General features: G+C 35.7%; 1 protein-coding gene across 1 annotated transcript in view; it reads right to left on the reverse strand.

Moving 5' to 3' along the window:
* Prex2 (phosphatidylinositol-3,4,5-trisphosphate dependent Rac exchange factor 2) overlaps positions 1–19,202 on the reverse strand; it is a 272,774-nt gene that overhangs the window by 14,520 nt on the left and 239,052 nt on the right. The window contains exons 36-37 of the mRNA XM_076836448.1: positions 18,423–18,489; positions 17,986–18,176 (exon numbers count right to left, since the gene is read on the reverse strand). Coding sequence (XP_076692563.1) covers positions 17,986–18,176; positions 18,423–18,489 — 258 coding nt within the window. The remainder of the gene's footprint in view (positions 1–17,985; positions 18,177–18,422; positions 18,490–19,202) is intronic.

The raw sequence follows: 19,202 nt of genomic DNA on the forward strand, positions 1-19,202 counted from the left end.
CACTATGAGGGTATTTTAACAGGCAGCCTATAATTTTTATCCATTTTCTTAATCCTTTCAAACTGACCTATTCCTCCCTTCCTCAAGCTGCAGTAAACAGCAGTACAGCAGCAAATTATCTGCCAGAGACTAAAAAGATTTTGCTATGATCAGAAAATCAATATGGCCAGTAACATGGTCCTTGACAGGGTACCTCAAAGTGTCACTGCTTTAAAACCAAAGCACATCACCTCCCAGAAAAATCCACCATCAAATGGATACATATATTTTCCTTCCAAAATATCCAAAATGAATAGCTGCACCTACATTTGTCATTTCATATTAAATACTGTGTATATCCAATTAGGTCCCAAGATTGTCTTGAAGTTTTTAAAAATATGTGAAAGTGACAAACATGTAAATGTTGGAAATATTTTCTGTATTTGATTCAGGATTGCCTAGTATTGCCACTCACAGCATCACAAAAATTCTATCATCTTAAATTAAGCACATAAATAAAAGCCTAGCAGTAATCCACAACTTTGCTGTCAATAGATCATTATTTGCCTCATAACCTTTTACCTTCTTTCAACTGTATCCATCTGAATGCCTAGAAGAAGAAAAAAATCAGCATGTGCAAGACATATTTTGATTCTGGTGTTCTCTAAAAGCCTCTAGATCCAGAAAATGGCACATAGCTTTTCAATGGCACTTAAATGTATACTCAAGAGTCTGGTTTTATAAGGCATCATTTGATTTTATAGGTTCTTTAAATTACCAGAGAGTCTGATCTAGTAACCTTGGGCAAGAGTGTGAAAGGAACATTCTGAAGGCCAGAAACTCTAAGCAAATCCTATTCAATTCGAAGTTTGTTCCTGAATAGCCAATTTCCTTTCTATTATTATCCCTAGTTTCATATTAGACAGTTAAATTAAAATTCAAGTAAAGTTTTATTTTTATTTCATCTGGAAAATATGGACCTTCAAAATTTTCAGCTCCCTCTAGCTGCTATGTCAGTAAAAATTTTTGGACAACTCCTTTCCTAGATGTTGCAAAAATAATTAAATAAATGTCACAGACTAGTATTTATTCTTCCTAAAAAGACATACATATTCACTGAGAAAAGTTTTCCCATAATGTCCGTAATAAGACATTCTAAGTACTGGCTCTGCCCTGCACTTGTGAGGAAGTGCACTTGATGGAATGATAAAATTGCACAGAAATTGTTCGTTTCCCCACAGAAAGGAAAAGAAAAGAGTCAATGTATCTGTGCTTCTCATTAATATACTTTCTTGACATATTTTATATTGAGAATAGAGCCCAATCACTCAGAGTTAACATAGTTCAATATGATAGATGAAACCTAGAGTTAATGGGTCCAATTAAATGTAAGACACCTCAATTCAGCAATTCTATGAAAGAAAAACAAAGAAGTACTTTCTTATTCATTTAACAATTTATATATATATATATATATATATATATATATATATATTGTGTATATATATTTTTGTATTTACTTTTATATATATATAAATTGTGTATATATATATTTGTATTTTTTGTCTGTGTGTATATATATTTTTGTATTTACTTTCCTGATAAAACATAACATATACACACACATTTTATATATATTTTATATATATATTTTCTCCCCCTTGGGCCTACTTTGTACCTACAAATACCATTAGGTGCTGGCAGAAGTGAATTCACAGCAAAGCTAAAAATGATTGGTTTTTAGAGCCCCTTACTTGCACAGATCTTTTTTCAAGGTTCTTGTAGGGGCCTTGAAGTATACTCTTAGTCACATGCGAAATTTGCAAAAGCAAAATGATTTAACTGCAAGGTTATAATTGCTGTCTTCTTTGCATCCTAGCATCTTTCTGTCCTGATGTGTAGTGTTTAAATGGCTCTTGGTTATTTCTGGAACTGAGCTAAGAGAAGTTGAGTTAGGGATGCACTGAGGATAGGTTTATTGGGGCTTATTTATGTGATTTATAGTTACTTCTGTTTATAGTTAGGTTATTGTGTCCTTGTGTAGGAATGGCTTCCAAAACACTCCTACTGCTCACTACACAAAGTCATCCAATTTAAAAGAGAAATATAAGGTCAGAGGTTTTGCCTATGTACTAGGGCCCCCAGGACTAGGAAGTATGTGTGGTGGAGAAGAAGCAGGTTGGAAATGGAAATGCATAAAGCCAGAAACTATTCTCTGCAATAATCTTTCAAACATTACGGCTCAAATGCTAAAGAACTTCAGAGATTTTTCTTTTTAAATTTTTTTTGTAGTTGCATATGGATAGCATGCCTTTATTTTATTTGTTGATTTTTATGCAGTGCCAAGGATCGAATGCAGTGTCTCACACATACTAGGCCAGAGCTCTGTCACTGAGCTACAACCCAGCACCAGATTTTTATTTTTGTATTTCACCATAATTTAAAATTTACAAGACATTAGCAATAATGCATTTTGATGTTGAAAGGCTTTCTAAACTCTCAGTAATTTAAATTCAATCATCCATGCTAGTAAAAAGAATAATTTTCTATTCTCTTTATAGAAAATTATAAGACAAAATGGTTATGAGAGTCAATCAGAAACAATGTTACTAAAAATTGTGGGAGGAAAAAGGATAGCAGTGGGTCAGGCAATAAAATAATAAAATATTATTTTTCTAGATTTTGTAATGATTATACTTACAGTGCTTATATTTAAACTTTACAATGCAGTTTTTTCTGGCATTCTGAGTAAATATTAATTTTCATTTCTACTCTGTTTGATAACTTTCTATTCTTTTTCTTAAAGAGGGCACATAATTTTAGACCCCCAACATCTCCATTATTCCAGTGAGTCTGCGGTATAACAATGAACAAAGTCAACTTCCATTCCTTTTGGTAATCAAACTTTAGTAAGACAAAAGAAAACAAAGAAGCCAACAGTATCAGATGGGAATAATTTATCCAGAAAATAATTTTATAGCAGACGATAGACTATAAAGTAAAATGGCACTAATAGAGTGAGGGACGGCCGAGGGAGGTGCTGTTTTGGGGAAAACGAATTCAAGAAGAATAAATGCAAAGGTTCTAAGGTTAATACCTATTTGATCTCCTTATAAATAAGCATGATGCTCTCTATACACTATTGAACATACAAAGACAAAGGCAATGAGGTTAGGGAAACAGCCTAGGCTCAAACATGCATGACTTGGGGGTCAGAGTTTAGCACTAAGTGGGCTTCTTATTTACTTCTTTGGTTGACATGAAAAGAATTGCAATATTCACATTATGGGATATAAAAAAACAATTTGTTAAGCAAATTTTCAAACTGATTCAGTAAGTGTCTAACCTTAACATCATGTCAGTACTGAATTCCATACATCTTCAATTGCTATCCAATGGCAACATTTGCAAAAATCAAAGCTCTTCATTCTGATGCTTAAGGTTTCCTACCAACTGCCCGACCATCTTCCACCCCAACTCCCTGTATAGCATGCTTACTCCAACTAACCCATAACTTCTGTTTGTAGCCCATGTCTTGGCACCATTACAGAAAACTTGCTCCAATCTGGAACGTTTGTCCAATTTTATTTGTCTTTCATTACTTTCAAAATATCTTGGAGTGTCTTCCCAAATATAGAATGGCAGTTGGCAATAGGAGTCTCACATTCAGATACCCTGAGATGTTGGGAAAATCTTGTGGGGTCCTGGCCAGTTAATTCTACTCTCTCAGTTTCTATTCCTCATCTGTAAGAAGAAAACAGGCGCACTATCTTTATAAAGTCTGTATGGAAGACATGTAGCGGTGTGTGTGGTCACTCAGCACTACCTATAGTGAGTCTATTTCTATCTCTCTTTGCTACTAAATGCATATTGAATGATATCACATAAGCCTCCTCATTACGGGCATTATTTTGAAAATCTGAGGAACATGAGCTTTTGTAAATTCCATTTTCACAAGTCTCATCATATTTAACTATTTTTAAAAAGTTTATACTCTTTATTTTTAAAAAAGGTGCTCATTAAAGGCAACTTGGAATAAATTATGATAGGATTATGATAATTTCATAAAACTAATGACAAAGTTCCACTAACATCTTTTCTATAAATTGACATTCAGTTAGAGTTCACCTGACCATAATCTGGTACTTGCTGATAGAACTGATGAGATTATTTGTGATTTTTTTTGTTCATGAGTTTGTCTCAATTGATGTTAGACATGAGGTCTCAACTTTATATGCCCAACTGCAGATGCAGAGGTAAGGGTCAGGAAAAGCATGTGAAATAGTCTCCTGTTCACCAGATGTGAGGGGTACAAATGATGGAGCCTCACTCTCCCACTCCTGTCTCTCCTCAACTAAGCCTCACTAGTGAGACAAATCTTAGCTTCCTAAATTGGCTTATAAGCAAAATATTCTCCTTCAACCATTTACTAATGCATACCTACTATGCTATATTTGTTCACTTTGTAAGACTTCACATCTTATTTGAAGCAACTTTTTATACATGTTAATCCTCCTCCTTTTGAAAATTCATGGCATTTTAATAATATTCTCAAAAAGCAAGGACCATCTACATATTTGTGATTTACCATGATCACATACCAAAATATCATTACAATTCTGACTATATTCTGAGACCTCCACAGGTCTACTGACTCATGTGATGGTGATCCAAATTTCAATCTCGCAAGGGTTGAAATGCATTAAACAGTATACTTGGGGAGATGCAGTACCTCTTTTGGGCCACAAGGGTGATGCAGAACTCACATCAAAACTGACAGGAACCAGAACAATGTGAAGGTAATAACTTTGAATTTTGTTTCCCTCCAGTGGATTTATTTGCAAAACCTGTGTTGCTTTTCTTGGTAGCTAATCATCACAGTGCTATCTCTTGGGGGCAATCACAGAGGATTTTATTGCTAGTGGAGGAGGGTTATTCTGGTTCTTGTTATAACCTGGCACATTAAAACATGAAAAACTGGAGTGATGATGATTTCTAAATTTGTAGCCACAATTTGTCATAAACTGATATTATACAGATGTTGAGGTGAAAAAAAAAACTTTCTAAAGTAACCAAAGGTAGAAAATGCAACCTTTAATAAAAAAAAATTGCTTTGTTTATTTATTTCCCCATGTTTAGAAAATCTACAGTGGGACTGAACATTAGTTTGAAATTTCAATTGTTCGTCTCAATAAGGTTACATACTTGGCTGCCACTAAAAATTATTCTTTAAAAAAGTCTATTGCAATCACTGTGTTTACAGATACGTATTGATAATTCAAAAATTACCTGAGCAGCATTAATGATGTAATTGAATCACTTGGATAAATGTGATCTTTTTGGCATCTATTTAGTATTAGCAGGCTAATCTACTGTTAGAAAAACATGGCATTTGGGGCCCTGAGTTCAATCCCCAGTGCGGAAAATAATTATTAATAATAAAAAATATGATATTTGATAAACTACACATATTCAAAGTCTAAAAGGCACATGTCAGGGTTTTCTGAGTTGAAGGGACCATGTAGTTCTTACTGCGGAAATGCACTAGACACAAAGGGCCCCTAACAATCGAGATAAACTGGTTAACTGAGAAACTCAAATTCGTCCCTTGCACCAATAAACAGGTTAATTTGATTTTGTGCTTGGCAATATAAATAAACATTTGAAATCAGTGAGTTCTGCCCTGATGTAGGATTCCTTCATTACTCACAAGCTGATTTTGAGTTTTGGCTCTGGACTTTCACATGTGCTGCCTCATTTCCACCACCCTTTAGAACTAGAGTGCTGCTTTTCAGTGACAGAAATGAGAGGGAGAATATTCCCTTAGGGCACACCCTGCAGAGCCTATGTAGAAGGACAGCCTGAGAAACTCATCATTTTGATAATATCCTTCACATGAATTATGTCTTTATATAGCTATCAGTTTTATATATAGAATCTTATAGATCCAGACTTTAGAACATGAAATTGTTTCCCCCCACTCTGAGAATCTTCTTTATTTCTCCTTTAATTAAAAAAACTCGGTTCATTATCTTTGTTCATTGAGTATTGTGAACAAGTTATTAGGACTCTAATCAACTGTGGTTCTCTGTGATACTTGGTTAATGCTACCTGAGCAGCATTCGAATTTTGGAGAAGAATGATGACTACCTATTTCAACTTCAGAAAAATGATGGGGGTGTGGGGTGTAATAAGCTGGATGTCCACAGCTCTCCCTGCTCTTACACACCACTCTTTGAAACACAGATGCTTCTCATGACAGAGGCAAGGGAATCACGATTGATTTTACTCATCCCAGGGTACCATCTGAACTTCTGTCCTGGGAAGTATAAGGCAGATTAGTTCCAATGATTTTTTTCAAGCCAAACATACATTTCTACCTATTGGAAAAATGTAAATGATCCTTCTCAGTTTCAAAATGCATTTAGCTATTTCTGGGGTCCCATTTTATTTTTTATTCAGCTATTAAAAAAAAGCATCTGTATGAAATAGATGTGTTAGAGATCATTGGCCCTGGGGAAAAAAGAGAAATGAGACACAGAAATTATTTAATTCATTAAAGGTGCATTGTACAGGCATTTTAAGTGACCTCAGCCTTTCTATTTTTATAAAACATTCCCAGAATGGGTGTGGTCAGGATTAAAATGATTGTTTTCCATTGCTTTGTCTAGCATTTTTTGATAACCTATTTATATTTCACCTCTTGAGTAAGGAATTTTATAAATGCCCAAGTTACTGAATTAAACTCATCCATTACAAGAGATTAATGTGTGTAGTCCTGCGTGTAAATGAATCTATTTCAGTACACTCAGACTTACTGATTTCACATTGTTACAATCCCTCAAATCTCTTTTAACTGCACTGCTCATACCAATCTCTTGCTTCTGCTGGTACAATCTCCTGAAGGAAATATCCTGTGTAGGATTCTGGGATTGCTAATAGCTGGCTCTGAGCAAGTTACTCAAACTCTTCAATAATGTTTTCTCCTCTGCAAAACTGAGTTTAATAATAGTATATACCTCAGATGCTGTTTCCAGGATCACATTGAAATAACTCATGTTTACTACTTAGCACAGAGTATGTAGCATGCAGTATATTCTCAACAAGTCAGTGATTTTTTATTAATACCACCACTACCACCACCACTACCACCAACAGGCTGAACTAGTCTGTGTATTGCTCACAGCCTTACATCCTACAATACTTCCTGGGACTCGGTAAACATTCAACATATTGAAAAGGTTACATGAATTCCTACCTAATATATGCCAATGGTATTATATGTATATGCTTTAAAAGACAAGAACAAACAAATGCTAAAACACCTGAATCTTTTCAAGTCCTAAATATATGTCTTTACTCTAATACATGCTCTTGGTTTTTCACCCTAGGAAAGAAAATGTCCTAACTTTGAATTCAAGAGGAGCTGTTCTGCTGCTTTTTGATGATTTCCTATGAGTTATCAAAGGAGGATTCTAAATACAACTCTATTAGGGCCTGGGGTTTTGGGGATTCTATTTCTTATGAATTAGAAAAGTAAACTCTTGTATTTTAATTTTCCTCCCTTTCATCCTATGGTGACCTTATAGAGTGATTTTGTAATGGTTCTTACTGGGCTTCCTCTGTTTTAGTAAGTATGATGTAGTCATTTTAAGCAGATGCTTTTTGTGGGCTGGGGAATGCAGCTCAGTGGTAGAGTGCTAGTCTGGCATGTGCCAGGCTTTGGGTTCAATCCCAAGGTTCTCAAAAATAAAAAATAAAGTTAGATGTGTTCCATATTTCTAACTCTTCAATGACAAGATGGATTCACTGCCAAAAACATATATTTAGACTGAACAACCAGAGTGCTCACCAATGCTATATCCTGTATGAGATGCACCCACATACAATGCAGGCTGCTCAATGAATGTTCATCCCATTTTTGTGAGAAAGAAACCATTTATTCCCATTTCACCCATATATCTCTGAGAGACCAGGTGAGGCACTAACTTCCTTGTTTAAACATGGAGTAAATGACAGGATTCAAAAACCATTCTCTTATTCAAAATCCAGGGCTCTTTGCAGGACACCAAATTCGCATCACGTAGATGAATACATTTAGAGAATCCTGGTTCCCTACATCCATAATTCAACAATCACAATCTTGATCCCAGCATTTGTATTTTAAATGCATTGTTTTGGCAGAGTCAAATTCAGGCAGCTCAAATTAATGTGTCATTCTAAAATGTGTTCATGATTAAAAAGGAACTAGATTTGCAGCATGCTAAGTATTTTGATGCATGCTAAGTAAATATATCGATTGTAAAGCGATCGAGTAGTAAAAATAAATTGAATGGAGAATGTGTTCCTTTTTCACTACAGATTTGCATTTTTCTATACAAAATGCACTGTTCTGTGCAAAGGTGTTCAATCCTGCAATGATCACATTTATTCTAGCTTCTAATTACTTTTAACTACAGGTTGCACAGAGTGCCATTGTGGAAAGTCTATTGACAACTAGGATGAAGCACCTGACTGAAGAAACCAAAGCTTTCATGGTGCACAGTTATATTTTCCCTGCTCCCTTTTATAACCTTGCACTGAGCAGAAATGTACACCTGAGGGCTAATGCAGTACGTTAAGCACTCATCAATCCCCAAATGGCTGTTGTCATTCTCCACGGGCAGAACCCTGCAAAATTAATATGGAAAGGCCAGCTGCTGACCTATTGATCTCTCCCACCTTATTCAGCCTTAGCAATGCCTTGGTGACAAATGAAAAGCTTGAGAAAATTGCCACAAGTCAACAGGGATTTCAAAAACCTAGTGCTTATGTTCTTGTTCCCCGGTAACTGAGAAGCACTTTTCCGAAGCAAATAAAAACTGTGTGTGTACGTGTGTGTGTGTGTGTGTGTGTGTGTGTAAAAAAAAGAGCAGTCTATTTGTTTCATCAATGAATTATCTTATATTACACATACACACAATAAAATATTAAATATTTACACTCTCCCTTTAAGAAAATTTGAATGACTGTACAGTAGTAGCTATGAGCCAAAACCCAGTAATCACTCAGGCAAATTTTTAGTATAATTTATAGGAACAATCTCTGGATATCTGTTGATGCTATCAGCATTATGAATTCTTTGACTCTTATCAAACAGTCCCAATGAAATCTTCCCAAGACTGTACTGGGTTCCTATGTTTTATAGTCTTAATAAAAGGCAAGGGGTTAATGTGTATTTAAAAATATTTAAAGAGAGAGAGAGAGAGAGAGAGAGAGAGAGAGAGAGAGAGAGATATGGAAGGCAGAGAAAGTCCGCATGGAAAAGAACTGAACAGAATGCAAAAGTGATGGGTAACAGCTGGAGTGAGATCCTGGCGGCAGAAGCAGAGCTAAATTGAATACTCCACTCACTCCATCTATCTTACGGCAAAAAAGCAATCGAGTTTAAGGGGCACATTTTCAGTACTGCACAGGGAATTAGCCATGAAATTCTCATTAAAGATAATGGGACTTTCTATTACAACTTTCAATACATTCTTCTGAAAGTTCTCCAAGTATATCTTCAAACCTAGGCTTAAAAACCAAATGCAAGGCAAAAACATTCCACAGCCCCTGTGCCTTTCTATCAGAGCACACTAAGGTGAGTTTCCTTTGACTTCACTTCTTTGTAAAGGTTAGCAGAGAGGTGACCGCTGACCTTTTGGGCTGGGTAATGGAGGTGCTTTCAGAGCCTTAGTAATAATAACCTAGAAGAGTGACTGGAATTTTATTTTGTTTTTAATATACATTTTGCACATTTAGGGAAAACAATAACTTCAGTTTATTTATAACACATATTGAATAAACATGCCTTTTAAAAACTAGATTCTGTATTTATCACTGTTAAATAGCTAACTACAAATTTAGTAATATAAATACTTAAACTTTATTAATATGCTCAAAGAATAAAATTGGGTTTGGTAAATATAGGTGACATATAACTAATAATGTCATAGAGATATGCTTAGTTATATTATAGTTATACAATATGCTTAACAAATCATGATATGTTTACTTAGACTTTTCGTATTTTAATGATGGAAAGTAATAACATATAAACTCTTGTTTTATATGTACTGAAAGTAAGTCCTGTTTGGCCAGCATCACAAGATTCCTTGATGTCAGAATTAGAGACCTGCAATAATATGTCACTCTCAGAAATATTGCTTAATTAATTTGTTCATATTACACTTAAGAAAACAATAAAATTTTCTAAATAACTTACAATAAATAATCTATCAAGATTCATATCAATCAAGCAAAGATATGACAGTCAGACAATGATATCCTTGAAAAATATGGCCATTTTTCTAGGGTAAAAAAACTATCTGCTATCATGTTTAAAAAGTTTGATTTCTCCCTATTATTCTAACCAAAAAATACCTGTCATATTTATTTGGTTGTCTTAATTAGCATAAATTTTAGTTTTTATTTGCTGATTTTACAATTCAGTAAAACACAGAATTCTGGATTTACTTCTAGTGAGAAGTCATGAGACTAGACGTACACTTATGAAAGACAGTGCTAATTATCTATCATAAGTTGGATCTATTTTGTCTTTCAGAGCCCCATTATTGCAGTACTTTATTTTCTTCCTTCTAAAAATCAGAACATAATTTTAGAACTACTTTTTACTGAGAATGTACAATATTCTTGAATCATGAGCTAGCAGGAAGTTATCATCTTTCTAGTGATTTAAAATTAGTTAGTCATCTTTCTAGTGATTTAAAATTCCAGCATCTCCTCTAATCTTGTTACTGGATTTCTTAGAATATTTTTGCACAAAAAATAAATGGATACATTTGAAACCTTCATTTGCTTATGGAAGCAATTTATTATTTTTCTGGCCCCCACACAGAATCTAACCTACTAAAGGAAATCCCCAGAGTAAACCTACTCCTCTTAACATTTCTGCACACAGTAGAAAAGATGCAGCTTCCCTGTTTGCCAGATTGGGACTCTGATTACCTAAGACAGGTTACCTTGAATGCTCTACTTTTACGAGACTCTCCATTACCTAATGTGGGACTATTTTTCAATTTGTCCTTAGATGTCATGATAATGACAGAATAAAACATTACTAAGAAAGGGTCCTTTAGAATTTCAAAGTGGTTTTTAAAACAATTAATTCATATTGCCTGAATACGATTTTTGTAAATGCTTATATGAACCAAGAGTTCATATTGATCTTCATGTTAAATAAAAACTACTCCATGAACCACACTGGAAGTACAATGTGGTTGTACTACATTGGTAGTAGAAATTCCTTTCAGTTGTTTTTATATTTTACCTCCTGGCTTTCAATTCTTTAACGAGTGCTCACGATCATACTTTGGGTCCTGCACTATGGTTAAATGATGGGTAACACAAGCTTCTGCAAGTGGGCAAAGGGCAGGAAGGATGACCCTGGGAATTCAAGCCCCCTCTGTAATGCTCAATTTCCAAATTACCAACCAATAAGGACATTTTGGAAATGTATCCTTTTAATTTGATTCTTCAAATTTTATATACATTAAAGCTAACTTCTGCAGTGTATTAAAGAAAACTACTGGATTATACAGGCAGTAGCTTGTCTGGTGATCACTGTTATTGCATGTTAACAATAGAGACATGCTAGCCTTGCCACAGACATCCACAGGCTCGATCCACAGTAGAGTTTCATGTGATGGGAGCTGGGTATTGATGAGCCACAGAGACAATGAGGTCCTCCTGATGGTGCCACTAACCACCTCCCTTCAGATGATGGAACTCAAGGTATAATAGTTAAAATGCAGAGCTTTGCTTCCTAGAAGGGATCAAACCTCACAAGAAACATGAAGGTAATTCATATATCCAGATCTCCAATGTTTGGGTTCAAAAACGTCACAGGCTAGTTGGCCACATGAGACCTGCACTCAAATCACCCACCTGCCATACCAAAGCTCAGACACCACTGACAACCCATCATTAAAAATAGAAAGAAAGAGTATGAGAACAAAAATTTTCTGGAATGAGTCCTTAGAGAGAAAAACTATGTTCCAAGATTTCTTGCCCTTACTAGAAATTTCTTTGACACATCCTGTATTCTTTCGGGTATTTCTTTGGAAATTTCTATTCACTAGATCCCTCTGGCTAAGGACGCAGAAACCAATGTGTACAATAAAAATGATATCTTTGTTTTTCTACCCAGTAAGACACAGGCTTTGAGCTGTGTAACATTTGCAGTATATTGATATATACTGGTTAAAAAACAAAAACAGTTGGCTATTAAGCACGGTGGGAATAAAGAACCCAAACAAATTAAAATGCTGCATTGAATGGAAGGATGCTGCAGTAAGAAATAAAAGGGAAATTTAGAAATTCCCTGTAGCAAGCTTTTTGATTGCCTGCAACAAATAACTGGCATGGGTACAGGAAAGAACTTGAAAAGCTGAGTGCTGATTTGATTCTATACCTTAACAAGGTTCAATTTGGCAAAAAGTAACTTTGTTAATAAAGCAGGATATACACAATATGAATAGCATAAGTCTTTGTAGGAAGGAAAATTTTTTAAAAAATCAAGTGCTTTCATTTACTGATAAATAAATACTAATTAAAACACTACAGAAATATAATTTTACATCTAGCAAAAAAAAAAATACACAAATGGATTCTAATTCCCTCTGAAGACAAGGAATATATCTATCCTACTAGTTACATTGTATACGAGGACAATCTTTTGGGGAGCCCAACCAACAATACACTAACCAAAGAGCTTTCAATTCTTTGATTTTAAATTTGAACTGGAGGATATTTTTTGTTTTCTTATACTAAGAAAATAAACTGACATTTGACCAGCAACATATAGAATGTTGCTTCACTGCAGGAATTAAGTGCAATGGGGAAAGAAGATAAATCACAGAACTTAGTGTTTAGTAAATTTTAGTATTTCCACTAGATGAAATGTCATGTCGCCAAATAGATAACAAGAAAGTCAGGCTTAGTTCCTTTTGTGCTGCTGTAACAGAATACCTAAGACTGGGTAATTCATAAAGAACAGATTTCATTCTTATAGTTGAAGCTGAGAAGTCTAAGGTTGAGAGGCCTGCATCTTAGTCTAAGGAGAGGGCCTTCTTGCTGCATCATCCTTGGATGAGTAGCAGATGGGCAAGAAAGCATGAGAACAGAGAGCAAGAGGGGTCCTAATTCATTATTGTAACAACACATAGTTGTGATAACCAGTCCCCTCCCATGATAATGACATGAATTATCAGAGAGATAATGATTAATCACCTTGTATTCAGCCCCACTTCACACGCCATTGTATTAAGGATTAAGTTAGGGGGACACATTCAGAGTCTACATGCACATTTGGGACATATATAATTGCTATGAGCATAACACAAATTATTAAATCACAGGTTATAGTTTGAATGTGTCCTCTAAAATTCACATATTGAAACAATCATCAATGTAATAATATTAAGAGGTAGGACCTTTAGGAGGTGATTAAGTCATGAGGGTGGAGGTCTCAAGATGACTAGCACTCTTATTCAGTAAGTGCAAGGTAGCCAGACACAATGGTACATGCTTGTAATCTCAATAATCCCAAAACTCAGGAGGCTGAGGGAGAAGGATCACAAGTTCAAGGCTAGCCTCAAATTAATTACTCCCTAAGCAACTTAGCAAGACCTTGTCTCAAAATCAAAAATAAAAAAGGGCTGGGGAAGTAGCTCAGTGGTAAAGCACCCTTGGGTTGAATGAATCCCAAATACAAGAGAACAAAAACCTGCAACAACAAAATAAAACAAAAAATAAATAAAAAGAAAGAAAAGAAAGGCAGGTTGCCTCCCTCCTCTTTTCCCTTCTGTACCTCTTACCATGTGAAGATACAATGTTCAAGGTGCCATTTTGGAAGCAGAGACAGGTGCCCTCAACAGATATTGAACCCACTAGGGCCATGATCCTGGACTGCAAGCCTCCAGAAATGTAAGAAATAAATTTCTCTTCTTTAAAATTACCCAGTCTGTGGTGTTTTGTAATAGCAGCACAAACTGTCTAAGACACTATACATACTACTAAAACAATGTTCAAATGTGTTATTATTTGATAGAGAAGCTGTGAGTGGCTGCAAAATGAAAAAAGGTAGATCAAAACAGAAAATTCTGAGAATTTTTCTATTTGCTGAATCACCTTTTAATCATGTTTATATTGCTTCAAAGGCAAAACCCTGGTATTAAAAAGAGATCATTCCTATCCTTCTTTCCCTATTCCACAGAAATGGAGATCCTAAATGTAAATGAATAGCTAAAGAAAGCACGGACAGGAGAGTTGGATCAGCCGACTTGTACTGTATGTAAAAAATTATTTCAGGGAATTGTGTTAGATTTTCATTGCTGTGACAAATACCCAAGGAAAACAGAGGAGAAAAAATTATTTTGGCTCTGAGTTTCAGTTCATGGTCAGCTGGCTCCATTGTTTTGAGCCTGAGGTGACTCAGAACTATTTCAGCAGAAAGGTGAGGTAGAGAAAAGCTGCTCCGCTCATAGCAGCCAGGAAGGAGAGACAGAGAAGAGAAAGGGGCGAAGAAGAAATGCCTTTCTTGGACATGAACCATGTTCAACATTTCCCACTACCTCTTGATAGTCCATTCAGCTATCAATGGACTAATCCACTGATGAGGCCAGAGCCCCCATGATCCAATCACTTCCCAGAAGCCCTACTTCTGAACACTGATGCATTGACCAAGCCTTCAACACATGAGCCTTGGGGCACATTTCAAGTCCAAACCAAAACACAGAGAGAAGCCAGGATAAGTACTATGAAGAGATTATTTTAATAGTTCATCATGAATTCTATTCCTACTAGTTTTATATTCTATTTCTATATATGCTATTCTATACAGCTCTGGCATCTGATTCAAGCTGACATTAAAATATCTGGACATTAATGCTAATTCAATCTGCCTTTTAATCTGAAATCCACATTCTTTCTTTTAATATCAAATATATGCAATATAACTCAATACTTGAAAAAAATATTTTTGGCCCTCTTCATTTGCCCAGTAAAACCAGAAAAGGCAGAAAGTTGACAACCTAATGTGAATATCATACTTTTGATTATTTCTCATCTTAATTTTAAAAGTAAAGTATAAAGACAACTTTGGAAGTGTTTGTACTAATTAACCCTGTGAATCTCTCCCCTCTGTTGGAACCTGAGGTTAACTTTCGAGGTTCATATTGCATGCAGGGTTCTTCTCTAGCTGTCTGCATTAGCACTATGAAAGGATTATTTTAGGAACAGTCTTCTGTGGGATTTTGAATTGCAATATAAATTAGCACAAATTTTATCTTCTGAAAAAATATCTAAGCAAAGCCTTCACTGAAAAATGAAAGATTATGTTCAAGTTCCATTTTACTCTACATAATAGGGAAATTAAAGAATTTTCAAATTTTCAGCACCTTTTATGGTGCATTAGGGCCTACATCTTAGTAAATATCTTCTGAAATTAACTAACAAAAGGTCTATTTATTTTGAATACTAGGAGTAAAGTCAAACTATTTTAAAAATCAATGTTTCTTAACATTCTAACATGCCAATCAATGAATATAGCAATATAAAATAGTTGTGTAACATTAACATGTTTCTTATACCACACCTATCAAATTCTAAAATTGTCATGGAACATCTGTGAGAGTAATCTGCACAACATGATCATGTTCTCCAGCATTAAATGGCAGGTTTAATTATATTAACTTTTCATAAATTAATGCAGAGGTAAGAGTATATTTTCAGAGATTAAAGTTGAAAGTGTCTTCCTATTTGACCAGGTGCATCTAAGGATAACTCTGACCTTAAAGTAGGGTGAGATAAGAACACAGTCCAGGTGATACCACTATGAACTCCTTGCTGTTCTCTGAATACAGTAGCCTGTTTGCACTGCTGCTCCCCTTGGCTGGAAAACTCCTTCTCTGAGATGTGAGAACAACTCACTTCTTCATTTCACTTAATGAAACCCTCCCACTCCTATCAGAAGTTATACCTCTCTTACCATCTTGTCACCGTTTGACTACTCTGATTCCCTGTTTTTGGGTATTTATCCACCTGCCATATCACATATTTATCATCTATTTTCTCCCAGTGCCATGCACACTATATGAAAGTCAGGACTTCACTTTTTCAATGTAGTAACCCCAGCCACTAGATTAGCATTGGCACCTAATTCATGCTCAATGGCCATTGATGATATGAATGAATAATGAATGAATGAAAGAATGGAAACAGACTGAATGAACATGAATTTATCAGAGGCAAGATCAATTCTCTGTTCCTAAAAGGTTATAAAATAATATATGATCCATTCAGTTGCAGATAACATTTTCAATTAAGCTCTTAGTAAGATTGCAATAGTGCACAAGGTACACGGATATTAAAATGAAGGGAAGCTAGGTGCAGTGGTGCATTCCTGTAACCCTAATGGCTCAGGAGGCTAAGACAGGAAGATCTTGAGTTCAAAGACAGCCTCAGCATTAGCAAGAAGCTAAGCAACTCAGTGAGACCCTGTCCTCAAGTCAAATACAAAATAGGGCTTAGACTGTGGTTCAGTGGTCGAGTGCCCCTGAGTTCAATCCTCAGTAACCACCACCCCTCCCCCCCCCCAAAAAAAAGGGAAAAATTTCAGGCTATTTTTTCAATTACAAGGATGTAATGGCCCTTTCAGAGGAATAGTCATGTTACATTTCTTAAGCAAGACAGTGCTGTGTGGGGCTTCAAAACTAGTGAATGGCCATACCAAGTCAAAATGGAATTTCACAGATGAGAGGGTTGAATGGCCCCCTCTCCCCTTTCCACTTCTACAACCCAGTCCATCAAACCCCCATTCAAACATCACCGTCCCCTTGGAAAGTTTCAAGATCTAATCATCTCAAAGACATATTGTCCCTGTGAATTCATTCTTCAGCTGTAACTTTTCTAGGCCACTTATGTTTCTCTTATAGTTTGGGTTTTTTATTTTTATTTTTTTTGGTGTGTGTAGTTTTTTTAATCTTATGCCATTATTATTATGTTTTTGTTAGCTTTTTTTCTGTTTGTTCTTCATGCCTTATGTCTCCAAGACGAATGCCCCACTTTATGATGTTACACAGCAGGCTCTGAAGCACCATCTGCAAACTTTGGCATCAATTAAGCACCAAGTAAATTTGAATAAATAAGTAAACACCATCTTCAAAATCTAAATGGCCCACTACTAAGAACTAAGTCTTGTGAGAGAAAACTTGCTCCCTACTCAGATTAAGATGAGGACTAAAATTCTGGCCCTGTTTTCCGTCTATAAGGGTTTACTTCATCATGAATATGAGAGATGACTATGAAGAGGGACTTGACTTGGGGGTACCCACTCGCATTTCAGGCCTAAGTCTATTGAAAATACATTAAATTCACACACCTTTCTTGGCTGCCCAGACAGAGCACAGTTGTCTAAGACAAACCACCTGAATAGAACCTGTCAAAGATTTTACCTTGTCTTCTCAAGCATATTTTGTGAGCTCCTGGGCCATCAATGATTTTTGTCCAATAGAAGAAGGCAGCAGCATCCTCAGGGCAGCAGGGAGCCCATAGGACCTGTGCTCTAGGAATGGGAAGCACTGAATAGTGGAATGTCTATCAGGCTAGTGAGAAAAAGAGTATCACTGAGCTCTCTGAATTCAGCTCTTTCTAAGCAAATCCCTACAGTGAATAAGGAAGCACATTTTTGCACCTAAAATACAAATATGGTTCATATAAATGCAAGAAGGATAAGATTCTGGGTCACCATGGTATAAATGTAGGCATGCATTCATTTGTCTGACTAAATTAGTATTCACTAAAAATATAAGTACTAAAACCAGAAAACATCAAAAATTTTATTCCAAATGCATCCACATCCTTTTGATGCTTCCAGTTTTGATTTCACGCAGCCCATATGCAGACAAGAACCACCAACTAACACGTGGACTAACAAATGCAAGCAAGGCAGGGAAGCTCACGTACCGATGCACTCCGCTGCTGCACATGATGATGTGGCAGGCTCCCAGCCTGTCACACAGCTCAGAGGAAACTGACAGCAGTCCAACTCCAGAGGCGCTGCAGGCTGTGTTTGCACAAGCAGCTGTGCGTTTTGATCTGATAAATGAGCCTACCAGTCGATAAAGTTCATCCAAAGCATTGAGAGGCCTCATTAGCTGCAGAAAAAAGTGAAGAACATAAAATTCACCATGTTTCATAGAAACCCTTTTTTAGATGGAATGCAACTCACAGTTGTTACAGCTTTGAAAGTATAGTCTAAACCAAAATTATTTTGTTATGGAGGTAATGGAGCTGGAGTCTACAAATGTTGCAATTACCCGCTGCTCAAGAAGAGCAGAAAAGCTGAGTGAGGAAGGTCTAGGAATAACAAGGCAGTGATAAATATAATTATCTATTCTTACCTTATCTACATAGGCAGCTTTGGATGTGGAGTTTGGTGGTGAATTTGACTTGTCCAAATAGAATGCCCTGTCAGAATCCAAAAAAAAAAAAAAAAAAGAAATCATGGTTGACTGGTAGAAAAAACATAAAATGCATCAGGATGTTCAACTTTTGTTGACTTCCTTTTAAAAAAAGAGAATAAAGCATTGAACCTAGGGTGGATGGGTCGCACAAAAGACCACATTTATCCACTGCAGGGGCAATTAAAGCTACCATCAACTCTATTACATATTGTGTGGCCTCAGATAATTGTCTTTGCTTAGTTTCCTCATTTGTAACTTGGGAAGAGTGTCAGCTTCTACTTCGTAACTGCCAAGAAGAGTAAATGAGATAATGTGGGAAAATGCTTAGAACATTACCTAAAACAGAGTGAGTGCTTTTTAATATTTACAATAATATTATTATGAAAGTTGAAGAAATATGTTGTGACTATTGAAGAATGTTTACTGTGAAAAATGTCAAACTATGAAACTAATATAAAAACTAATTTTAAACAGAATATTGAGTTGATATTTTAATCAGTAAGCTATCTTCAGATAGGAAGCTATGCATTTTGAGAATGCACTGGCTCTTTTTTTTAATCAGCAGAATGTAATAGGATAATTTGTATTCTAAATATTAAACTGCATCCTAGTGGCCTGCAATAATCCAAAAAAATATTACTGTATTTGCTTTTTTTTGCTTATGGTTCAGTTCTCAACAAAAATTGTAGGGAAATGATCCATAAAGATGATGTGTTC

Source organism: Callospermophilus lateralis, chromosome 16 (assembly GCF_048772815.1).
Source record: "Callospermophilus lateralis isolate mCalLat2 chromosome 16, mCalLat2.hap1, whole genome shotgun sequence".
Lineage (NCBI taxonomy): Eukaryota > Metazoa > Chordata > Mammalia > Rodentia > Sciuridae > Callospermophilus > Callospermophilus lateralis.